This window comes from Rhopilema esculentum, chromosome 11 (genome assembly GCF_057945365.1).
Source record: "Rhopilema esculentum isolate cy_ngs chromosome 11, ASM5794536v1, whole genome shotgun sequence".
Classification (NCBI taxonomy): domain Eukaryota; kingdom Metazoa; phylum Cnidaria; class Scyphozoa; order Rhizostomeae; family Rhizostomatidae; genus Rhopilema; species Rhopilema esculentum.
Window position 1 is genome coordinate 15,293,301 of NC_142825.1, and position 23,436 is coordinate 15,316,736.

At 38.4% G+C, this 23,436-nt stretch overlaps 1 protein-coding gene across 1 annotated transcript; it reads left to right on the plus strand.

The window, feature by feature from the left end:
• Positions 1-1,120: 1,120 nt before the first annotated feature.
• LOC148959070 (uncharacterized) lies at positions 1,121-11,232 on the plus strand. Its single transcript, XM_089111350.1, has 3 exons — positions 1,121-2,385; positions 7,743-9,067; positions 10,029-11,232. The coding sequence occupies exons 1-3, from the start codon at positions 1,566-1,568 to the stop codon at positions 11,085-11,087; spliced, it is 3,204 nt and encodes a 1,067-aa protein (XP_088967476.1). The 5' UTR covers positions 1,121-1,565; the 3' UTR covers positions 11,088-11,232.
• Positions 11,233-23,436: the final 12,204 nt, after the last annotated feature.

Below are 23,436 nucleotides of genomic sequence, written 5' to 3' on the forward strand. Positions count from 1 at the left end.
ATAGAACAATTTTTTGCGGTAGAGAATTTGAAAATGGCTTTGAAAAAAGCAAACATTTTACGACATACTAAAAGCTTTTTCGTCTGACACTCCTCAGAGCATAAAACGTCAGAATAAGGTTCCGAAAGAACACGATGTAAAATATATACCCAGTTGTGGATCGAAATAGGCCAATCAGAAAAACGCAAGCACAAGACCGGCATTGTTGACCAATCAGTGCCGCGAGCCTAAAGAAAAATTACCAATGGAGTCCAAGAGAGAAAACGAACTCCTTTTGTCTACACAATGGCGGCTTTTTCGTTTTTATGTAGATTGACTCCAAAACTGTTAGATGGAAGGACGACCGGGCTCTGCCAATTATCTGAAATATAAATAGAAAATGGCATATAGAAACATTTCTCGAAAGTGTCTGCAAACTATATTTTACATTGTGTTAGAAGGAAGAACCGCAGGATACGCTGTCCGCCAGATTCTGTAAATCTTGCGATGAATTTAAGTACAAAAATATTTAAATATATACATCTTTATATTTTACAGCCTGTCAACCTATCTTTACCAAGTTTGATACTTCTACCACATTTTGCATGACTTTTTCGCTAACAGCTCAGACTATTTCTTTTGGATCAGTCACCGTTTTAAAAGCTCTTTTCTTTTGTAGGGGGACGTGAATTATCTGCCGACAAACTTTCACATTTTGTGAACAAATATAGTTTGCAAATACGTGTTGATTTTCTATCAAAGTCATGAAAAGTACTAAAATATATTTTGTCAGGCTGACTGTTTATCACAGAAGTAGTTGCAAATAAGTGTTGCTTCTCTTCATTAAAGAAGTATCGTGGGGGAAGTCAAATGCCGCCTTGCACTATTTTGTCAGAAACCTTTGCATTTTGTCAGATGATATTCAAATTTCCTTCTTTTTTTTGTCTCAAGATATTCCGTTTACAAATCCTCTGACAACAAACTTCAATTCAGCTTTTCATTTTACCAACTTTTATGTCAGATAATCGCGTACGCGTAATTATGATAAGCATTACCTTTTCTAAAATGATAAACCACCCCTTCATTAGACACCTCCTTATGGCAGAATTTGCTAGACCATTACTTGCTAATCATGTTTTCTGTTCTTTGTGCAAATATGCTGGTAGAATTATTGTATTTTCAGTTTTAGTAATAGCAAGCAAAGCACATAAAAATCGTTATGGTCTTAGCAGAGATTCCATAAATCATATGAATTTTAGAATTATTTTATAGTTGAATTTCGTTGACTATATTCAGAAATAAAATTTTGATGCAAATTATTGCTAATTCACTCTGCTTGGCAACCAAGCCAAATAACGCAACAAATTTTCCAGTCAGGTGCAATTAATCAAGCCAATCATCTTTCATCAAAATAACAATCAAGACCAACGCAATCAAGAGTCCTATTAAAGACTACTGGTGATAAGATAGCATCTGCAATGTGGTCACCAGTTTTCAAAATCTTTACGTCTATGCATTCAATAGAGGCATTTCGATCTCTGTAAATCAAATACCTGGGGTTAGCTGTGCAAAGAGGACTTGTCAACATGATTTCAAGGTGTATCTTCTTCGTGCTTACCTTCTTCGTGCTTACTTTCTTTCTTTCATATTCCATCCAAATGCGTACAGACAGTTTCTATATAAGACATTATTCTGGAAAATGCCTTGCTTTGAAAAAGGCCACTGGGACGTTGGTATTCCAGTCGGTTTGTAGAGACAAATTTCAATGGCAAGATGGAGCCAGAATCATCCACATACCAACAAAGAAATGCATTCGCCCTGCATCGGCAGCTAGTGGAAGTAAGATTGGCTTATCTGATGAATGCAATGAAATTGGCAGTCTTTTGAGGTATGACAAAAGCTCTTTTGCTTTGAAACATCCTCGAACTGGCTTCTGTTTCCACGGTGTCAATGGCAAGTCAAGTACAAATGAAGACGAAGAACTGACTTATAGCACTAAATGCAATCAGGACATAAACCGTTACTATTTTCAAAAGAATGTCAGATTTGTGATTCGTCATTACACTACCAGTTTTTGTTTGGTCCACGACAAAGCTGATAATTTCCTAAAGCTCCAAAACACATTCGTTTGTGACCGCTTTGAATTCGTTAACACGAAAAACTTAAGACACGTGGCGACAGGAAAATGTGTGGAGAGGAAGGTTGGTTCCATTTACTTGATTCTGTCAAAAAACTGCTCTTCCGACCAAACAAAGTATGAACTAAAGCAGAATCTTCTCATTGCCAACCCAGCAAGTGGCAAGTGTGTTCATGCTGACGGTGGGAGAATCGTACCTGGCTTTAAAGTATCTCTTTATGAATGTTGGACTGATGACCTATACAAGTGGAACTTTTACGATGATCGAGGTATGTTTGAAGTTAAAGTATCGGAGGGAAGTCATGCAGTCAGCTCTGTCTTGAAATTGTCAGTCTTTTGAGGTATGACAAAAGCTCTTTTGCTTTGAAACATCCTCTAACTGGCTTCTTTTTTCACGGTGTCAATGGCAAGTCAAGTTAAGTTATCAAATTAAGTTATTGTAATTTTTGGCTGTTATTTAAGTCATTTCCCTCAATTTTTTCCGGAGAAAAGACGACTAAGTTCTGGCCTACCCTTTGCCGTACAGTTGATAGAAAGGGTACTAGCGACTTTAAGGCTATCACACTTTAATTATTGGCAATGGAAAGTTATCCGTGTTCAACCGCTTTTAGGGTTTACACTTCATATCCAACATGCGTTTGACGACTCGGGCTCGATCTGCGTTCAAACTACACAAAAGCTCACATAGGTCTAAACAATCCAAGCTCAACCAGAATAGATTGAATAGTGTAAACCGTGCTTCAGCTCAATAGATTATAGCCATTAGAATAGTATGTCAATATTTTACTTAATGCAACGACCATTTTTCCAAAGATAAGAGGATCATTTCAACGATAGGTAGAGTAAGATTATCTTCATGTGATTATTTCTAAACCCTTCAGTGCTGATCACATCATTCATTTATATACTTGAAACAACTTTGTCTAATTTTTTTTGTGGACATATCTCTCGTATTTTTAAAAAACGTCCTCATTTAGGTGCTTTGCTTGTCAATATCTTTAATTCGGCAGCTATAAATTTAGCAGCAAATTGTCTACTCCTGGCTTTTTGTTACCGGCTGACCCAGGACATCAAAACCGTTGTCGGTTACTATTCACCCAGCTTGGTGTTAGAACTCTCGCATGCTGTCTACTCTTGTTTTTTTACCGGTTGACCCAGGATATCAAAACCATTGCCGGTTACTATTCACCCAGCTTGGTGTTGGAACTCTCGCATGCTGTCTAACCTTGGTTTTTTTTACCAGCTGACACAGGATATCAAAACCATTGCCGGTTAGTATTCACCCAGCTTGATGTTGGAACTCTCGCATGCTGTCTACTCTTGTTTTTTTACCGGTTGACCCAGGATATCAAAACCATTGCCGGTTACTATTCACCCAGCTTGGTGTTGGAACTCTGGCATGCTGTCTACCCTTGGTTTTTTTTACCAGCTGACACAGGATATCAAAACCATTGCCGGTTAGTATTCACCCAGCTTGATGTTGGAACTCTCGCATGCTGTCTACCCTTTTTTTTTACGGGCTGACCCAGGATATCAAAACCATTGCCGGTTAGTATTTACCCAGCTTGGTGTTGGAACTCTGGCATGCTGTCTACCCTTGGTTTTTTTACCGGCTGACACAGGATATCAAAACCATTGCCGGTTAGTATTTACCCAGCTTGGTGTTGGAAGTCTCGCATGCTGTCTACCCTTGGTTTTTTTACCGGCTGACACAGGATATCAAAACCATTGCCGGTTACTATTCACCCAGCTTGGTGTTAGAACTCTGGCATGCTGTCTACCCTTGGTTTTTTTTACCAGCTGACACAGGATATCAAAACCATTGCCGGTTAGTATTTACCCAGCTTGGTGTTGGAACTCTGGCATGCTGTCTACCCTTGGTTTTTTTACCGGCTGACACAGGATATCAAAACCATTGCCGGTTAGTATTTACCCAGCTTGGTGTTGGAACTCTCGCATGCTGTCTACCCTTGGTTTTTTTACCGGCTGACCCAGGATATCAAAACCGTTGCCGGGTACTATTCACCCAGCTTGATGTTGGAACTCTGGCATGCTGTCTACCCTTGGTTTTTTTACCGGCTGACACAGGATATCAAAACCATTGCCGGTTAGTATTTACCCAGCTTGGTGTTGGAACTCTCGCATGCTGTCTACCCTTGGTTTTTTTACCGGCTGACACAGGATATCAAAACCGTTGCCGGGTACTATTCACCCAGCTTGATGTTGGAACTCTGGCATGCTGTCTACCCTTGGTTTTTTTACCGGCTGACCCGGGATATCAAAACCATTGCCGGTTAGTATTTACCCAGCTTGGTGTTGGAACTCTCGCATGCTGTCTACCCTTGGTTTTTTTACCGGCTGACACAGGATATCAAAACCGTTGCCGGGTACTATTCACCCAGCTTGATGTTGGAACTCTGGCATGCTGTCTACCCTTGGTTTTTTTACCGGCTGACCCGGGATATCAAAACCATTGCCGGTTAGTATTTACCCAGCTTGGTGTTGGAACTCTCGCATGCTGTCTACCCTTGGTTTTTTTACCGGCTGACACAGGATATCAAAACCATTGCCGGTTAGTATTTACCCAGCTTGGTGTTGGAACTCTCGCATGCTGTCTACCCTTGGTTTTTTTACCGGCTGACACAGGATATCAAAACCGTTGCCGGGTACTATTCACCCAGCTTGATGTTGGAACTCTCGCATGCTGTCTACCCTTGGTTTTTTTACCGGCTGACACAGGATATCAAAACCATTGCCGGTTACTATTCACCCAGCTTGGTGTTAGAACTCTGGCATGCTGTCTACCCTTGGTTTTTTTACCGGCTGACACAGGATATCAAAACCATTGCCGGTTAGTATTTACCCAGCTTGGTGTTGGAACTCTCGCATGCTGTCTACCCTTGGTTTTTTTACCGGCTGACACAGGATATCAAAACCGTTGCCGGGTACTATTCACCCAGCTTGGTGTTAGAACTCTGGCATGCTGTCTACCCTTGGTTTTTTTACCGGCTGACACAGGATATCAAAACCATTGCCGGTTAGTATTTACCCAGCTTGGTGTTGGAACTCTCGCATGCTGTCTACCCTTGGTTTTTTTACCGGCTGACACAGGATATCAAAACCGTTGCCGGGTACTATTCACCCAGCTTGGTGTTAGAACTCTGGCATGCTGTCTACCCTTGGTTTTTTTACCGGCTGACACAGGATATCAAAACCATTGCCGGTTAGTATTTACCCAGCTTGGTGTTGGAACTCTCGCATGCTGTCTACCCTTGGTTTTTTTACCGGCTGACACAGGATATCAAAACCATTGCCGGTTACTATTCACCCAGCTTGGTGTTAGAACTCTGGCATGCTGTCTACCCTTGGTTTTTTTACCGGCTGACACAGGATATCAAAACCATTGCCGGTTAGTATTTACCCAGCTTGGTGTTGGAACTCTCGCATGCTGTCTACCCTTGGTTTTTTTACCGGCTGACACAGGATATCAAAACCATTGCCGGTTAGTATTTACCCAGCTTGGTGTTGGAACTCTCGCATGCTGTCTACCCTTGGTTTTTTTACCGGCTGACACAGGATATCAAAACCGTTGCCGGGTACTATTCACCCAGCTTGGTGTTAGAACTCTGGCATGCTGTCTACCCTTGGTTTTTTTACCGGCTGACACAGGATATCAAAACCATTGCCGGTTAGTATTTACCCAGCTTGGTGTTGGAACTCTCGCATGCTGTCTACCCTTGGTTTTTTTACCGGCTGACACAGGATATCAAAACCGTTGCCGGGTACTATTCACCCAGCTTGATGTTGGAACTCTGGCATGCTGTCTACCCTTGGTTTTTTTACCGGCTGACACAGGATATCAAAACCATTGCCGGTTAGTATTTACCCAGCTTGGTGTTGGAACTCTCGCATGCTGTCTACCCTTGGTTTTTTTACCGGCTGACACAGGATATCAAAACCGTTGCCGGGTACTATTCACCCAGCTTGATGTTGGAACTCTGGCATGCTGTCTACCCTTGGTTTAAACTATGTCTGGTATCCATTTGAACGAAATTGTTGACTGCAAACTTACAGGGATTCTTTTCCAAGCAATTATTAATTGAGGTCCAAAATAATGATTCAGAACATTAATGAACCGAGTCTGTACTTGCTATGAATTATAATTCTATACCCGTTTCAATAGTATCTAAAGATCATACCGAGTTGACTGAATGGCGACCTTCCAAACTCACTGTGGTGAATTTGTGGTACCAAATTGCGGAAAAAAATACTCTTGGCTAAATTGACAAATAGATCTAAGATGCGCCGTTTACCTGCGCACTAAATGGATAGGTAACTTCCTTCTAGCTGCGCATTTATTTTAATCCTAGCCTCGTTTATACTCTGCTCTTGAAAACCATATCGTTTATTCCTTTTCGCTTCATCTTATCTTTTATAATAAAGCGTCTTTTAAAGATAGAGCGGTTATATGAATGAGAATGCTCCCTCAAAATATTTTGAAAAATTCTGCTTTGATATGCTTCTCAAAGACTTACGATACAGACTGGAAAAGTACGCTAAAATCTGGAAAATTTTCAAAGTTATAATAATTGTACTTTTTTTCTGTTTTTATATCAATATTTTGTATGACATTATGACCGAGATTTTTGCTGAATGAGTATAAGGTTTAAATCTAAAAGCTACATATAAGCAAATAGGAAACAACAATCTGTCTATAATTATCATAAAATAAACATTTCAAATTGTTTATGTTGTTGTTAAGCATTCTCACCCTGGGATAAAATTGATTGATTTTAAAATCGATCGATCGATGATTGATTAGTTGATTTACAAAGTTAGTAAATCCTCCATTTACAAGATACAAAATTTGACTAGATTAAAGTAAAGTATATTTCCCTCTTTCCACATTGAAGTACCAATCATTAGTACTGTTCAGTAAACATGTGACAGCAAAATGCAAATTAGGAAATCTAGACTGATCAACAAATAAGTGTTTGTTGGAGTCAAGATACTTGTACAGCTGATCATTGCTGATTGTTGCTTCGTACAGTTCATCATCAGTGGATCAGAGTTTCACTGTCGGCATGGATGTCGTTGTAAACAATTTTGAATGCACTTTCTTGGATTTTATTCACATTAACATTTAGAGATTTGTCATGGAACATCCAAATTAGGGGGAAGTAAATTAACTGCACCCTTATGAAGCAATTCATTATCAGGAAACTCTTGCAAGAGCATGCCATTTTTGGCTGGCTCTTTTGGATAAATTTGAGACGTAATTTATGAAATTAGGATTTCCTTTTATTATCAACAGCAAAATTTTTCTTCAGAGCTTGCTCCGACATGAGTTTCCCTGATTTAGATCCCAATCATCGTAGTTTGTCCAAACAGGCGACACTTTTTGGACACTATTTTTGACTTTTCTAAAACTTTCAGACAGTCAGCTGCAAAAATCAAAAAATTGAAATACCAAATTACCAAAAATTGAAAACAGTATTTGCCGCTCACAGTCTCTTTTCATTTCATATGTAGCAAAATATTGATAAAATGGTTGACAACACTGAAACTACTTGGATTGCTATATGAAAATAATCAAAAAAATAATTTTAAATTTTTTTATCCGCAGACATCGTGAAGGTGAAAGTGATTTCCGAAGACTGTACTGATCTTAGTGGTTACTGTCCAAGAACGAGGGGGCAGATCTTTGTGAATGGTTACCAGTACAGCCAACAATTTAGAGGAATAAATGTTGCTGTATTTGATTACCGAAGTAGCATTCTAGAAAGGTCAGAAGGTTACGATATTTGGGGAGATCCTCTTAAAATAGATGCCTTAGCAACCATGCTAAACAGTTTGGCTCCTGATAAGTTATTAATTTTTTGTGCCAGAGACTCCATAAAAATGACTACAAGCTTAGCGAATGAGCTACAGAAAGTTGGTGTTCCTGCATCTGTTACTGAAATTGTTAAAGATGACATAACATCAGAGAAAATTTCGCTAGCAGCTATCTTTTATACTGGAGATACACGAATGGAATGGGAATACTCGACAAGCAGCAGGGGAGGAGGGGCTTCTATCATAGAAACTACTTTGTACCCTTTTCGAGACTACAAAGGCTTTACCGGTTGCAGCGAAGAAATTGGCCTCAGAATAGGATACATACCAGATAAGGGAATTTCAGCCCAATCTGTTTTCGATAATAATCTCTCAAAATTTGGTACGCAACATGCGAGACTGCACAGTGCTGAATCCTGGTGCGCAGGCCGATCTTCATCAGTGTCTGTATACTTGCAAGTCGACATAGGTATGCTGAAATTCATTTCTGGGGTTGCGATTCAAACATCGCAATTAAGCCGTGAAAGCCTTCATCCAGTCAAACGATTCTATATTATTTACAGCAAAGATGGAGTCAAGTGGACTGAATTTTCGGAAGATGGAACTAATCGAAAAGTCTTTTTAGGTAATATCAACCTCAAGAGCCATGTAAAAGTAAACTGGTTTCTAAGAACACAGATGCGTTTCATTAGAATTGTGCCATTGGAAAGGCAAACTGACGAAGGCACTCATTGCATAAGAATGGAGTTATTTGGATGCGACTCGGGCGAAGTTGTCTTCGAAGAAACTTTTTCTGCCTCAAGCGGAAAAGAAATTGGGCAGCGTGTTTCAGGCAAGTTTTCATTTCAAGCAGGTGCCCCATTAACGCGTCAAGTATACGTTCACGTGTCTACATCTGAAAATAAAACAAGTCTTGCGAAACACATAGAGCAGTATCATTTTCAGGACATAAACCAGACAGTAAGGGCAAGCAAGAACAATTCACTATCGGCAAACGCAGTGAATATAACGTATGTGACAGCTAACAGACTGGGAATGAAAAGCGCAGCAAGAATACATTTCAACTTGCCAAATCTTACAGATCATTACATTTATGACATTTGGATTCGATGTTGGGTAGGCAAATTCATCCTCTTATAGATCAACTTAGATTTCATTAATGTTATTTATTTTCCTATTACCTAAGTAGACTTAATTCACGCACTGAATAATATTGATTCCCGTGGGCAGCACAGATCCTGGCACCAAGGACCATAATTAATCACACCACTCTGAGTTCATCATTGTCACACAACATTCTTATTTGATCTATTTTAATATTTTTACTATTAAATTCAAGCAATTGAAATTTGATAGGATAAAAACTTTATCAAAAATCACTGGAGTTAGTATCAGGGAAATTTTTTGGTATTTGGGACTGCAAATTACAATCTTTCTTGCCTCTTGCATAAGTTTTGACAGTACTTCCAAATAAAATTCACTTATTAATATTTTCTTTTAATCTATATATGCAATTGTTCTGTTTTTGCAAAAAATTTTGGTCTAGTTTATGCTGTCATTTGTCACATGTGTAATGTGACATGTGTCCCATCTCAAGAGAGTGAGAATTCTGGATTGTTAGCTTTGCATTGGTGGGCATTTTATAAAGAAATCTAGAAATGACACCTAATGTCCAGCTCACTTTCCTGCACGATATGAGTGTTAAGTGTCAGCTCGTCGTCAGCCTCAACGCCAAGTAGCTTGATGTATCTTGTATGCTCTGCTTCATTGCCTTCTTTAGCCATTACTTCTATCTTTATATTGCATTTTTTATTAATTATAAGAAAAATATCTTGTTGTTTGCCCTTGCTTGCTTTCAAATGATTTTCTTTCAACCATTATGAAGCCATCTGAATATCTTGATCAAAACATATCTCAACTTCACTGTCGTTCTCTTCACAGTAATAGAACTAATGATCGTTGGCATGCTTATCTGACATTTGGTTCAAGTTTAATTTTGTCCAATTTACTCTTCAAATATTTATGTTATCCAATATTTGCTTCAAAAGTTTATAACTTTGAGCAACTTATTTTGCAGGTAGTTGACTCGAAGTTGAATTCCAGCACTGTTTGGAATACATACTCTTACGAAACAAGTGATAGAGTTTTGGCTGTAGCGCTACCATTCGCAATCAAACGTAGAACCCAGGATTACTCTTTAATCGCTCTGAATATCAGTACAGCTCCACAAAATGCAATAGCCACTGGTGATCGCATTGTACTCAACATTTCGTTGACACCTTGGATGAACGCAGCTGAGATAGGACACTCGAATGCATACGAATTGGATCTGTTGGTCTACTTCGAAGAAACTTTTCTTAATCTCCGCTCTATTGAATTTCTTCGATTGGATGACGGCAGCCTTCTTCCTTCCCGAAATACCACCTCTTTTGGCTTTATTCGAATAGAAACCGACACCTTTGGACCCATAAGCAAGCAGAATTTTCAGCTCACCTTTGACGTAAGCATTCCTTCTTCGATTAACAAGGACAGCAAATGTAATACGAATATCATCTGGGAGTTCAAGTATCGAACAAATTTGTTGAAATACAATGGAGAATTGAAAAAGGTTTTAGAAAATCTCCTCCCATTCAACTGTCAAATACCAAACAAGGCAAGAGCTGTGACGTCAACGATCCGTCTTTCCCTACCTACTTTGAGCATAGTCTATGATGATGTGAATAACGACGTCATCATTTGCAAAAAAGATCTTTCTTTAGCAACATATTATCAGGCAAGCTGTTTCTGGCAAGGAAGCAACAACCTCACATGGCAAGCTATACCAATGATGTATTCCGTTGTGGGCGTTGACACAAGTAAGCGACACCTCTATGGCATTGACAATGCAGGTGAAGCATATGTTCGTTCTAGCTATGATTTCAAAAGTGTCAAGTTTGTTCAGGACGACGAGTGGACAGCCATCCAAGGTCATGACTCTATCAGAAAGGCCAAAAGCACAGACAACCTAGCAGCATTACCAATCAGTCCTACAGATAACTGGATACTGCCTTCTCGTGATAATCAAGTTCTTGCAGTAACAGCTGGAGGGGTAAAAAGAATGTTCAGCAGTGGCTGGAAAGAAACTGTTACGTTTTGAAAGATGGGTTTTGTTTGTACTGTTTCTCCTTCATGCAGAAAATGGAAGACAAGGATATTTATTCCGCTATTTGGAGATTTTCTCAAGTACTTAAAAGTTTTATGCTTAAACTTAAACAAAAAACTTAAACTAAAAAACGGTGGGGGCTGTGGGGGGTGCATAAGGTTTTGGAAAGGAGCTTTGGGGGCTGATAAAATTTGACAAAGTCTTCTTGTGTAAGACTGCAGTGTTCGAGTAAAACATTCTTAGTATTGAAACATTTAAACATTTTGAAAGCAATACGCACCATATTTTGAATAAGGCACAGCGATGCGTTATTCAAAGATTTGGCGAAATCAACCCAACTGACAACAAGAATGCACAGCTGCCATAGTCGGGTGTTAGTTTAGAATATAAAGATTAAAATGGCGCTTGCATTTTGGAATGATAGAAGATAGCACCATACAAAAATTATATTGTTTTTGTGCAATTGATTGTCAAGGCGATCATCTGCTTTTTGTTATGATGAATCAATTTAACTGAATAACAATTCTTTTGTACAATAATAATTACAGAGCATCATCGTTACATTATTTTTACTTTTCAGAGTAAGTCAAGCCTTGGTCTATTTTCCCTGTTGCCGTAGTCGAGACTCGTAAGAGAATACTTCATGGGGCTCACCCTCAAAGAGATCTACTACAGAATAATGAAACATACAGCATAGCGGACATAGTTCAACAAGCAATTGTCCAGCCACGGGAGTGTAACCCTACATCCCTATATTTGTATAGCCTGTTGTAACCATTTTTAGGGTTCAACAATAATCAATTCGTACAGTGTGTTGAAGCATATATGTGCAGTGTAAAACTATACCAACCACTTGTGAGATCTAATGCGAAAACGGAAACAACTGAAAATTATTTAAAAGAGGATCATCATGTCAAAAGCACAAAAACATTGTTAATATTTACTAACAATAACTTTCTAAAATAATACAGTTATAAGCTACGCTTTACCAGTTTGTTTTTTTCCTATCTTTATTTTGAAAAGAATGCTGAAACCATGACTGCCTATCAGCCTTAGGACAATCCAATTTTCGGCACATTTTTAGTAATGAAATGATGTATAGCTGGTTTGGGCTACCAAAACTCCTTCTAAAACATTTTCCAGGATGTGCGGAGTGTCTACATTTCTTTGGGAAATATTAAAGATGTTTTTACAATTACATTAAGAAATTCTCGATGACCTGTTAGACTGTCGTGTCTCAGATCAAATGTTGAGGCAGTATATTATATACGTACATACATATCCTTTGATCAGTCTTCTTTTGGAGAGAACGTTTTACATGCCAAGTACGACTATTGCTGACTCTATTCCCCTTACTGCCCATTTCTGAAAACAAGACCTGAGATCTTTGGATTATAACCTTGGATTATTTAAATTTGTTTGACTTTTAAACATTCTTAATTTAATAAATGCAACAGTAAAGTCACGATCATTCTCAAAGATGCAAAGATGGTACACGAAGGGATCAAATTCATTTTAAATTGGCATGATCCTGTTTGAAAATCTATTTGTCGCAGAATGCCTGAAATTTCTGCATCAGATTGAATTACAGAAGGATAAGAATCTCGTTGACAAAATTTTCAATTTGCCTGAAGCACGTTTTCATCAAGCATTTTAAGGCCACACCCAAATCTAGCGGATATTTTTCGAATATGTGCAATAATAAAGAATACTTTGAGGCAATCGACAGATACTTGAGTGGCTTAAGCCATTTGTCATTCAATATTAGCCAATCAATTGGCATGTAAGTGCCATGATCACTGATTGGTCAATGGATGATTGGCAGATGACTTAGGCCACTTTAGCCACTTGTCAAATCCCAGTTATTTAGCCCGTTCTACGGTTAGAAACTAGGTGCAAAATTTGCAATACACAAGTGTCAATGTAATGTTGAGCTGAGAACTCAAGAGGCAAACATAAAAAAATCAAGTTGACAGCGGTTCTAATGGGTTCCACCTTTATCTCCTTAGAGTTTTTCACTATCTCATTATTTGGCTCTTGCATAAAGAATCTGTCTGTTTTCATTGAAATGATTTAGCAACGTCATTACCAAAGGCAAGACCGACAAATAAGTAGTCAGCAGAATTATTAGGCAAGTTTATCGACAGCAGAAAAGAGAACATCTCGTTATGTTTTTGTTATTGATGTTTAACAAGAACCTCCACACAGTAATGTTAATTTGGAAATGCCCATTCGAGGTATGAGTAGGAATGCAACATTTCACATTTGCAATCTGGCTCATAGCGAACAAGGTGTTCTTCTCGTACCAATTAGGTGTCGCCCATTCAAGCTTTGCTCACAACACGACATCAAATCCAGCTTGCTAGGTGTGAGCTAAAGCTGATCCTATAGTGTGAGCTAGGCTCGACAAAACCTAAAGTGAAGGTGAAATGGAAACACTCAATTTTATGTGCGAAACTAGGCTAAAAATGGCAGCCTATTTTGTACTATTAGTCCTAATGAAAATGCTGAGATATGTAATTTATCGTCATCTGTCAATTCTATGATGTTTTTTATATCTAATGGATCAATTTATTCTACCAGGCAACCCAAAATCACCCATTTATCTATCAGTATTTGAGAAAGCAAACATTTTGAGACATTCTGAAGCTTTGCGTCTGGCACTTTTCAGTGTACAAAACGTCAGAACACAGATCGAGAACTCTACGCTATGAAATATCTATACCCAGTTGTGGATGAAGATGGCAAATCAGAAACGCGAGCACATGACTGTAGAGGTTGCCCAATCAGTGCGCTTGCTTATTGAATTGAAGATGTTCCCAATCCTCAAGGACGTCACTTGACGGAGTGGGCATAGGGGTGTTCACCTCCAAAAAAGACCACAGAAAAAAGGCCTTATCGCTGGGCAGGTCCGATTTTGGCAAATCTGTTTTCTAGAAATGTATATGATTTGTTTTTTTCTTATATATCTGTAGCGAGAGGGTATTATTTGCCAGTGACACAAAATAGAAGTAACAAGCGTTAGTTTGAACTTAAGGGAATAGATTTCTGGTGAAGAGTAAAAGTGCTAACTGCCACAGAAAAATCTGAGAAAGAGAAAATAGGTCCAATCAAGAGTGAACCAGTGAAAATATTCACAAATTTTTTCCAAATGTAAATGAGACAGTTAGCAAATAAATATGAGAAAGAAGGTGTCGAGGAATACATATCAAAAGTAACTTGAACATTATCAGTGCTGAATCTTATGGGTAATCAATTCATAGAAAAGCTTAAAGTGCTGAACCCCAAAATAATTTTCTCATTCTTTTCAGTACCAAAAATTAAAAACAAAATTTGCCGCTCACAGTTTAACGTTTTAACATTAGTAAACTTCAGTAATTATTATTATTATGTTCAGCTAGATCTTTGATTATGTTGCGTGTTAATGTCACATGTTTGTTTGTCGTGCTGTTGTGTTAGTAACTCCCTTTCCGGGAAATGTGCGTCACTGTCATCGTGTTGTGTGATGTTTCACAGTGTTCCTTTGTTGTGCTTTAATATAATGTAATCCTACTTAGAATAGTTTAGTCTTACTGTTTTGACAATAGAGATAACATCAGAATAGAGTCTCTCTCGTGTTCTACTTATTCGGGGCTTAGGCCCATTGGCCTAGCCCCATCGTATCTTCACCATCCTAAAAAGAACCCTATCGTTACATTTGGTGACAGAGTCGGATGGTGGTGAAGTAGAGAAGTAGAGTCGGATGGCGGTGACGAAAAGAATCAATTGAAACTTTTTTTGTTATTTGGTGTTCCTTTTTATATTTTGCGAGGAGGAGGATGGTCGACATGGAAATTAGGAATTGATTTATCCGTGTACTGCTGATTATTATTTTTTATCTTGAAAAATATTGCCAACCAACCAACATACCTTTCCTATAATATGGAGTAGAAGACGATGAAGTTCTGGTGATTTAGGAGGACGTTATTTTCCGAATACAGTTTAGGGGTGCTAGTCATAGAAGGCTGCAGCAGAAGGACGGCAGGATCCTTCGGATTTGACTTTTATTTCTGTGGATGTCATTATGGATTTGGAAATATCAAGCGATGTTGTATGAATTACCTTTGCTTGCCAGTTCATGCCTACGGGCCTCAATGACTCTATGGACCTTTTATGTTAAGTCACTTTTAAATTTTTAAGAAACTTTCATCGGCGTATTTACTTTAAAGAGAGGGGATGGTGTAACGTTTTAACATTAGTAAACTTCAGTAATTATTATTATTATGTTCAGCTAGATCTTTGATTATGTTGCGTGTTAATGTCACATGTTTGTTTGTCGTGCTGTTGTGTTAGTAACTCCCTTTCCGGGAAATGTGCGTCACTGTCATCGTGTTGTGTGATGTTTCACAGTGTTCCTTTGTTGTGCTTTAATATAATGTAATCCTACTTAGAATAGTTTAGTCTTACTGTTTTAACGATAAACATAACATCAAAGAACGAGTATCTCTTGTGTGCTATCTACTTGGGGCTAGGCCCGTTGGCCTAGCCCATCGCTCAGCCAACGACCTGATACTTACCGTCATAAGAAGAACCCTTAATCGTTACAACAGTCTCTTTTCATTTCATATGTAGCAAAATATTGTTAAAGTGGTTGACAACATTGAAACTATTCGGATTGCTATATGAAAATAATCAAAAAATAATTTCAAATTTTTTTATCCGCAGACATCGTGAAGGTGAAAGTGATTTCCGAAGACTGTACTGATCTTAGTTATGACTGTCCTAGAACGAGGGGGCAGATCTTTGTGAATGGTTACCAGTACAGCCAACAATTTAGAGGAATGAATGTTGCTGTATTTGATTACCGAAGTAGCATTCTAGAAAGGTCAGAAGGTTACGATATTTGGGGAGATCCTCTTAAAATAGATGCCTTAGCAACCATGCTAAACAGTTTGGCTCCTGATAAGTTATTAATTTTTTGTGCCAGGGATGCCATAAAAATGACTACAAGCTTAGCGAATGAGCTACAGAAAGTTGGCGTTTCTGCATCTGTTACTGAAATTGTTAAAGATGACTTAACATCAGAGAGAATTTCGCTAGCAGCTATCTTTTATACTGGAGATACACGAATGGAATGGGAATACTCGACAAGCAGCAGGGGAGAAGGGGCTTCTATCATAGAAACTACTTTGTACCCTTTTCGAGACTACAAAGGCTTTACTGGTTGCAGCGAAGAAATTGGCCTCAGAATAGGATACATACCAGATAAGGGAATCTCAGCCCAATCTGTTTTTGATAATAATCTCTCAAAATTTGGTACGCAACATGCGAGACTGCACAGTGCTGAATCCTGGTGCGCAGGCCGATCTTCAACAGTGTGTGTATAGACAGGGAATTTTTCCCAACAAACTGGCAGAGAGGGTAACCGGAGGTTTTTCACTTGTTTCCACTTTCTTGGACTAATACCTTGAAATTTTGAACGGTGTCCAAATAATTTCTACCTAGATGTCACGTGATCGATGACGTAAAGTTTACCGCTCAGGACAAAATGAAAATCGTCAAATTTGAAAACGAACAACATCAATCGAAAGAGCATAAAAACTGAACAAAAAACGCTTAGAAACGTATATCCTAAAATCAATCAGGTAAAAACTATCACGTGTCAAAGTATTGATTACGTCACCATATGCGCAAATCACAAGTGCGGGAAATTGGTAATTTCCGCCATTTTGGGCCCCTTTTACTGATACTATTGTAGAATATCCATGTTGACAAGATATGAGGCGTAAGTGGTTATGATGTTACAGTGGATATATAAAGGGTTAAGGCATTGAGAAGCCCCTAATGGTTAAGTTAATCAATTACTTGACTTTCGTCTAGTTTAGCACGTTTATATTTTCCAAAGATTTCAAGAGTGATATCTCCTTCATGTGCAGGTGTAGATGAGCTACGCCAAATTTCTTCATACTACCCTCTCCGCCAGTTTGTTAGGAAAAATTCCCTGTCTATAAGTTTTTGTATTGATTTGAAATTCTTTTAGTTTTTCCAAGCGATTTTTTTATATTTTGCGAAAAAAAATTTCCGGAGGTTCGACACCACCGCAAAATATAAATCACAACCCCACAAATCAAATTTACAACACCACAAATCAAATTTACAACACCACAAATCAAATTTACAACACTACAAAGCGGTAACAAAACCACGTTAGAATAGCCCCTGTCATTAAGCAACACCAAGGATGCCCTTTCATTGCTCAAAGTTTAATGACGGCAGTCAAAAATGATAAGAGGGTTATTGAACATTAAAGGGCCTCTCCAGCCAAATTTTTTTATTGACTAGAAAGTTAGCATCTGGTGCGTGTATTATGGCAAAGTCGTAGTTTTTGCGAAATTCCAATCAGTTTAGAAGTTATAAGCCTTTAAAGTTGCACCTTTCCGAGAAAAAAACGACAAAAGCCGAATCAGTTTGGTGACATTCTGACGGTGCCATGAATTTCGTATATCTTCCACCAAATCGTGAAGAAGTCATGGTCACGCGCTGATAACTGCATCTAAATCTACAGCAGGAGCTTTTTAGGATCGAAAAATATCAAATGTTTACAATCATTCTAAGTCGTCTGCAAGACGAATTGTGCAGTTTATAATGCAACCAAACGCTACGGCCTTTCCATCAATGCCAAGAAAACGAAATGCATGGTCATCTCCAAACCTGACCCTGAGCCAGCTTGCAAATTTAAGCAGGGAACGACAAAGATCAAACAAATATCCTCGTTTGACTATCTCGGTGCTCTATTTACCGCCGATGTCCGAAGCAAGAAAGAAATCCGGCGGCGCATCGGCAGAGCTAAAACCGCATTTGACCGCCAGTGGTCGGTCCTCACAGATCGCAAACTTTCTGTGTCAATAAGAACTCGTCTTTTCAAATGCTACGTATGTTCGACACTCATGCAAGGCTGTGAATCGTGAACTAAATTATAGATGCATATTGAAGATTTCCCATCTAGATAGAGTAACCAACGACGAGGTATTTGCTCGAATCCATCAAGACAGGCAGCTTCTACGTCAGATAGAAAAGAGACAGATCAGTTTCCTTGATCACATTATTCGTAAACAGAAACTTGAAGATCTCACGCTCACCGCCAGGATCGAAGAAGAAAGAGCAAGAGTGGCCAAAGGAAGACATTTCTGAACAATTTCCCGGAGGCAACATCACAGGAGATTTGGGACACAGCCCGACCTCGAACAGTACCCGACGTTTGATTCGTCAAGGCCCGCATCGAACACGAGACTCTAGTGTCTAGTAGAAGAAGATACAACCATGAAATTAGATAAAACTACAGAGTTTGAAATGCTGAATAAGATGAGATGCAGACCTCATTTCAAAAAGCTATTTTTAGACTGGGGTACCTGTACCCAATCCTCTTTTGCGTCTTCCTCAATATCTTTGAATTATGCAAGTAACAAGCCTAAAACTTTGTTTTCTGGCGTAACTTTCCATGCTAAATTAAATAAATCCGCCTTTTGAATCAAATAGCCAATTTAATACCGCACATGAATAATACGCCGTTTGCACAAGACCTTAGCCAAAGAACATACGGCCCACGCCACAAATTTCAATGTGGAGAGTTAAAATTAAACAGTCGAGCTTGAGTTTAATGGTCCAAAATCTTTGATATTTTAGGGACAAATAGAAAAATAAGGATGTCGGAGGTATATGAGGACAAAAAGGAAATTAAAGAGGATCCGGGAAGTTTCTTGCTGCTGCACCCTCCAGGTTGGCTTTAAACAGCAATACAGCATATTTTGCACAACTTAACTTCCAGCATTTTGCAACACTTTTCCCTGTTTCGATTCTCTTTTTATTTTGCAAGCACTTTTCACTTTGATTGTCTTTTCAAAGTTGAACATACTAAATGACAAAAAAAGAGAAAATCATTTTGTTTGGTTTCTCAGTGTGAAATTTTGTTTACAATATACGTACCTTGAATACTTGCAGTCTTCTTGCTCTTCCCTTGTTCTACGTAAGTCCTCTCCATTGCTTCACATCACAGAGCAAATCGCTTAGTGAACTCTAATTTTTGGACTTTTAAAATTATTACATTTAGCAATAGCTTGTGCTTAGGCAAAAACATGACCAGCTTCAAGCAAAAGCGAAGTAAAAAGACATCAGGGCAGGTTAAAATCTTATGTATTGCATTGAAACAGAGGTGTTACAGTATAATATGTCGCCAAAAAGGAAATACCGTCAAGAGAAAATATAACAAGATGGCAATAATATGTTTCCTGAAGGCTGCGGTGACAATAATGAATTCATAATTTTGATGATTTTGAAGTACTCGCGTGAATATTTATTCATTTTTCCATACCTCTGAAAAGAAAAGTAACAAGGACAACGTTGATGAACCTTCCCTGTACACCCAGTGATTTATTTGCCTTGTTAATTCCAGCTGATCATCTAGTTGATTACATATAACGGCTTCGTACATCTGGCTGGGTGTGGACAGCATAGTTAAGGGGCGGTAATTTCCTCTCTCTACTCTTTCACCTGCTTTGTATGCTGTCTTCAGTATACCAATTTTCCATGTTGATAGGAACTTTATCTCAAGGTATCCTTTGTCTGCATATATTTGCCAGACATACACCCATATCATCAGCAAGCACCAGCCATGTAGCTGCAGGGGGCATGGGAGATTTTGACAACAACTTGCCCCCTCGGGCTATATTTTTTCAAATTCAAATGATATTTTGAAAAGCTGGCATAGTTATAATGTCATGAGCTTGAATTATATCTGTTTTTTATATATATATCTGCTCTCTAGTTTTAAATCCTGCCCCCCACTCAGGTATGGTTCTTGCTTGAGTTTGCCTACCCTAGTCGACACCTACAGCTACATGGTTGGGAAGCGCCCTTAGCTCGTTAGCTGTAACGCCATCATGTCCTGCAGCTTTTTTAGGGTTGAGCACTTTAAGCTTTTCTGTGTATTGATTACCCATGAGATTCAGCTCTCATAATGTTACTTTTGAGTTACTTTTGATATGTATTACTCGACACCTTCTTTCTCATATTTATTTGCTAATTGTTCTCTAACATTTGGAAAAAATATGTGAATATTTTCACTGGTTCACTCTTGATTGGACCTATTTTCTTTTTCTAAGATTTTTCTGTGGCAGTTAACACTTTTACTCTTCACCAGAAATCTATTCCCTCAAGTCCAAACTAACGCTTGCAACTTCTATTTTGTTTCACTGGCAAATAATACCTTCTCGCTACAGTTATATAAGAAAAACAACAAATCATACACATTGCTAGAAAAAAGATTTGCCAAACTCAGACCTACCCAGCAATAAGGCCTTATTTCTGTGGTCTTTTTTGGGGGTGAACACCCCTATGCCCCCTCCGTCAAGTGACGCCCCTGAGGATGGGGTTCCATTACCATCAATATACATGCAAACTATACTCTGTAATTATACTAAAGTTTTATACTCTGACGATTCAGACGAACAAAAATGTTTGCTTGCTATAAGTTATGGTCTCTTCTAAGTTCTAACATACTTCTTCATGTTTTACTTGTACACATTCTACAACAATATGTGCAATGAAATAGAGTATTTTGTTATCCTGGTTTTTTTTGTTTTGAATACTAGAGTAAAGTGTGAGGTTTCGTGGTGTTTCTATTCCGTTAGTTGAACTAGAGGTATTTGTGGGCTTGACATAGAGGTATGAGTCTACGTGCCAGTGTGACTCTGGCTACGTACGAAGCACTATTCAAAGATGGAGGGACAGAATAAACAGTATGTCTCTTCCAGCATTAAAAACAAAACTCATCCGCAAAGTGAACAGCCACCTCGATCTTGCAGATCTAGAAGTAAAACTAAAACCTGCCATTCTGCTATCGGGAACCATTTGCTGGAAAACCCAGATTGTGCAATTAACTATTATGACGACATGTTTCGGATCATTTTTAAAGCCTGACCCTCGTCCCATCTAGCAGTTTTGTAATCTATCTACATAAGCTCGAAAAAATCCGCTTTTGTATATACAAAGGAGTTGGCTTTCACATTAGGACTCCATTGGTAACATCTTCAATTCAATAAGCAAGCGCACTGATTGGGCAACCTCTACAGTCATGTGCTCGCGTTTCTGATTTGCAATCTTCATCCACAACTGGGTATATATATTTCATAGCGTAGAGTTTTCGATCTGTGTTTTGACGTTTTGTACTATGAAGAGTGCCAGACGCAAAGCTTCAGAATGTCTCAAAATGTTTGCTTTCTCAAATACTGATAGATAAATGGGTGATTTTGGGTTGCCTGGTAGAATAAATTGATCCATTAGATATAAAAAACATCATAGAATTGACAGATGACGATAAAGTGCATATCTCAGCATTTTCATTAGGACTAATAGTACAAAATAGGCTGCCATTTGTAGCCTAGTTTCGCACATTAAATTGAGTGTTTCCATTTCACCTTCACTTTAGGTTTTGTCGAGCCTAGCTCACACTATAGGTTCAGCTTTAGCTCACACCTAGCAAGCTGGATTTGATGTCGTGTTATGAGCAAATCTTGAATGGGCGACACCCAATTGGTACGAGAAGCACACCTTGTTCGCTCCGAGCCAGATTGCACGCCATGAGAAAAGTTGCATTCCTACTCATACCTCGAATGGGCATTTCCAAATTAACATTACTGTGTGGAGGTTCTTGTTAAACATCAATAACAATAACATAACGAGATGTTCTCTTTTCTGCTGTCGATAAACTTGCCTAATAATTCTGCTGACTACTTATTTGTCGGTCTTGCCTTTTTTGACGACGTTGCAAAATCATTGCAATGAAAACAGACAGATTCTTTATGCAAATATGCAAGAGCCAAATAACGAGATAGTGAAAAACTCTAAGGAGATAAAGGCGGAACCCATTAGAACCGCTGTCAACCTGACTTTTACATGTTTGCCTATTGAGTTCCCAGCTCAAAATTACATTGACACTTGGGTATTGCAGATTTTGCAGCTATTTTCTAACCGTAGAACGGGCTAAATAACTGGGATTTGACAAATGGCTAAAGTGGCCTAAGTCGTCTGCCAATCATTTATTGACCAATCAGTGATTATGGCACTTACATGCCAAGTGATTGGCTAATATTGATTGACAAATGGCTTAAGTCACTCAAGTATTTGTCGATTGCCTCAAAGTATTCTTTATCATTGCACATATTCTAAAAAATATCGCCAAGATTTGGGTGTGGCCTTAAAATGCTTGATGAAAAAGTACTTCACGCCAATTGAAAATTTTTTCAACGAGGTTGTTACCCTTGTATAATTCCATATTTCCCAAAGAATTGGAGACACTCCGCACATCCTGGAAAATGTTTTAGCAGGAGTTTTGGTAGCCCAAACCAGCTGTACATCATTTCATTACTAAAAAAGTGCCGAAAATTGGATTGTCCTAAGGCTGATAGGCAGTCATGGTTTCAGCATGCTTTTAAAAAAAAAGATGAGAAAAAAACAAACTGGTTAAGCGTAGCTTATAAATGTATTATTCTAGATATTTATTGTCATTAAACATTAACAATGTTTTTTGCGCTTTTTACATGATGATCCTCTTTTAAATAATTTTCAGTTGTTTCTGTTTTCGCATTAGATCTCACAAGTGGTTGGTATAGTTTTACACTGCACATATATGCTTCAACACACTGTACGAATTGATTATTGTTGAACCCTAAAAATGGTGACAACAGGCTATACAAGAATAGGGATGTAGGGTTACACTCCCGTGGCTGGACAATTGCTTGTTGAACTATGTTCGATTATATTCCGCTATGCTGTCTGTTTCATTATTCTGAAGTAGATCTCTTTGAGGGTAAGCCCCATGAAGTATTTTTTTACGAGTCTCGACTAAGGCAACAGGGAAAACAGACCAAGGCTTGACTTACTCTGAAAAGTAAAAAGAATGTAACGACGATGCTCTGTAATTACTATTGTACAAAAGAATTGTTATCCAGTTAAAGAGATTCATCATAGCAAAAAGCAGATGATCGCCTTGTCAATCAATTGCACAAAAACAATATAACTTTTGTATGGTGCTATCTTCTATCATTCCAAATTGCAAGCGCCATCTTAATCTTTATATTCTAAACTGACACCCGACTATAACAGTTAATCATTCATGTTGTCAGTTGGGTTGATTTCGCCAAATCTTTGAATAACGCATCGCTGTCACTTATTCAAAATATGGAGCGTATTGTTTTAAATGTTTCAATACTAAGAATGTTTTAATCGAACACTGCAGTCTTACACCAGAAGACTTTGTCAAATTTTATCAGCCCCTAAAGCTCCTTTCCAAAACCTTACGCACTCCCAC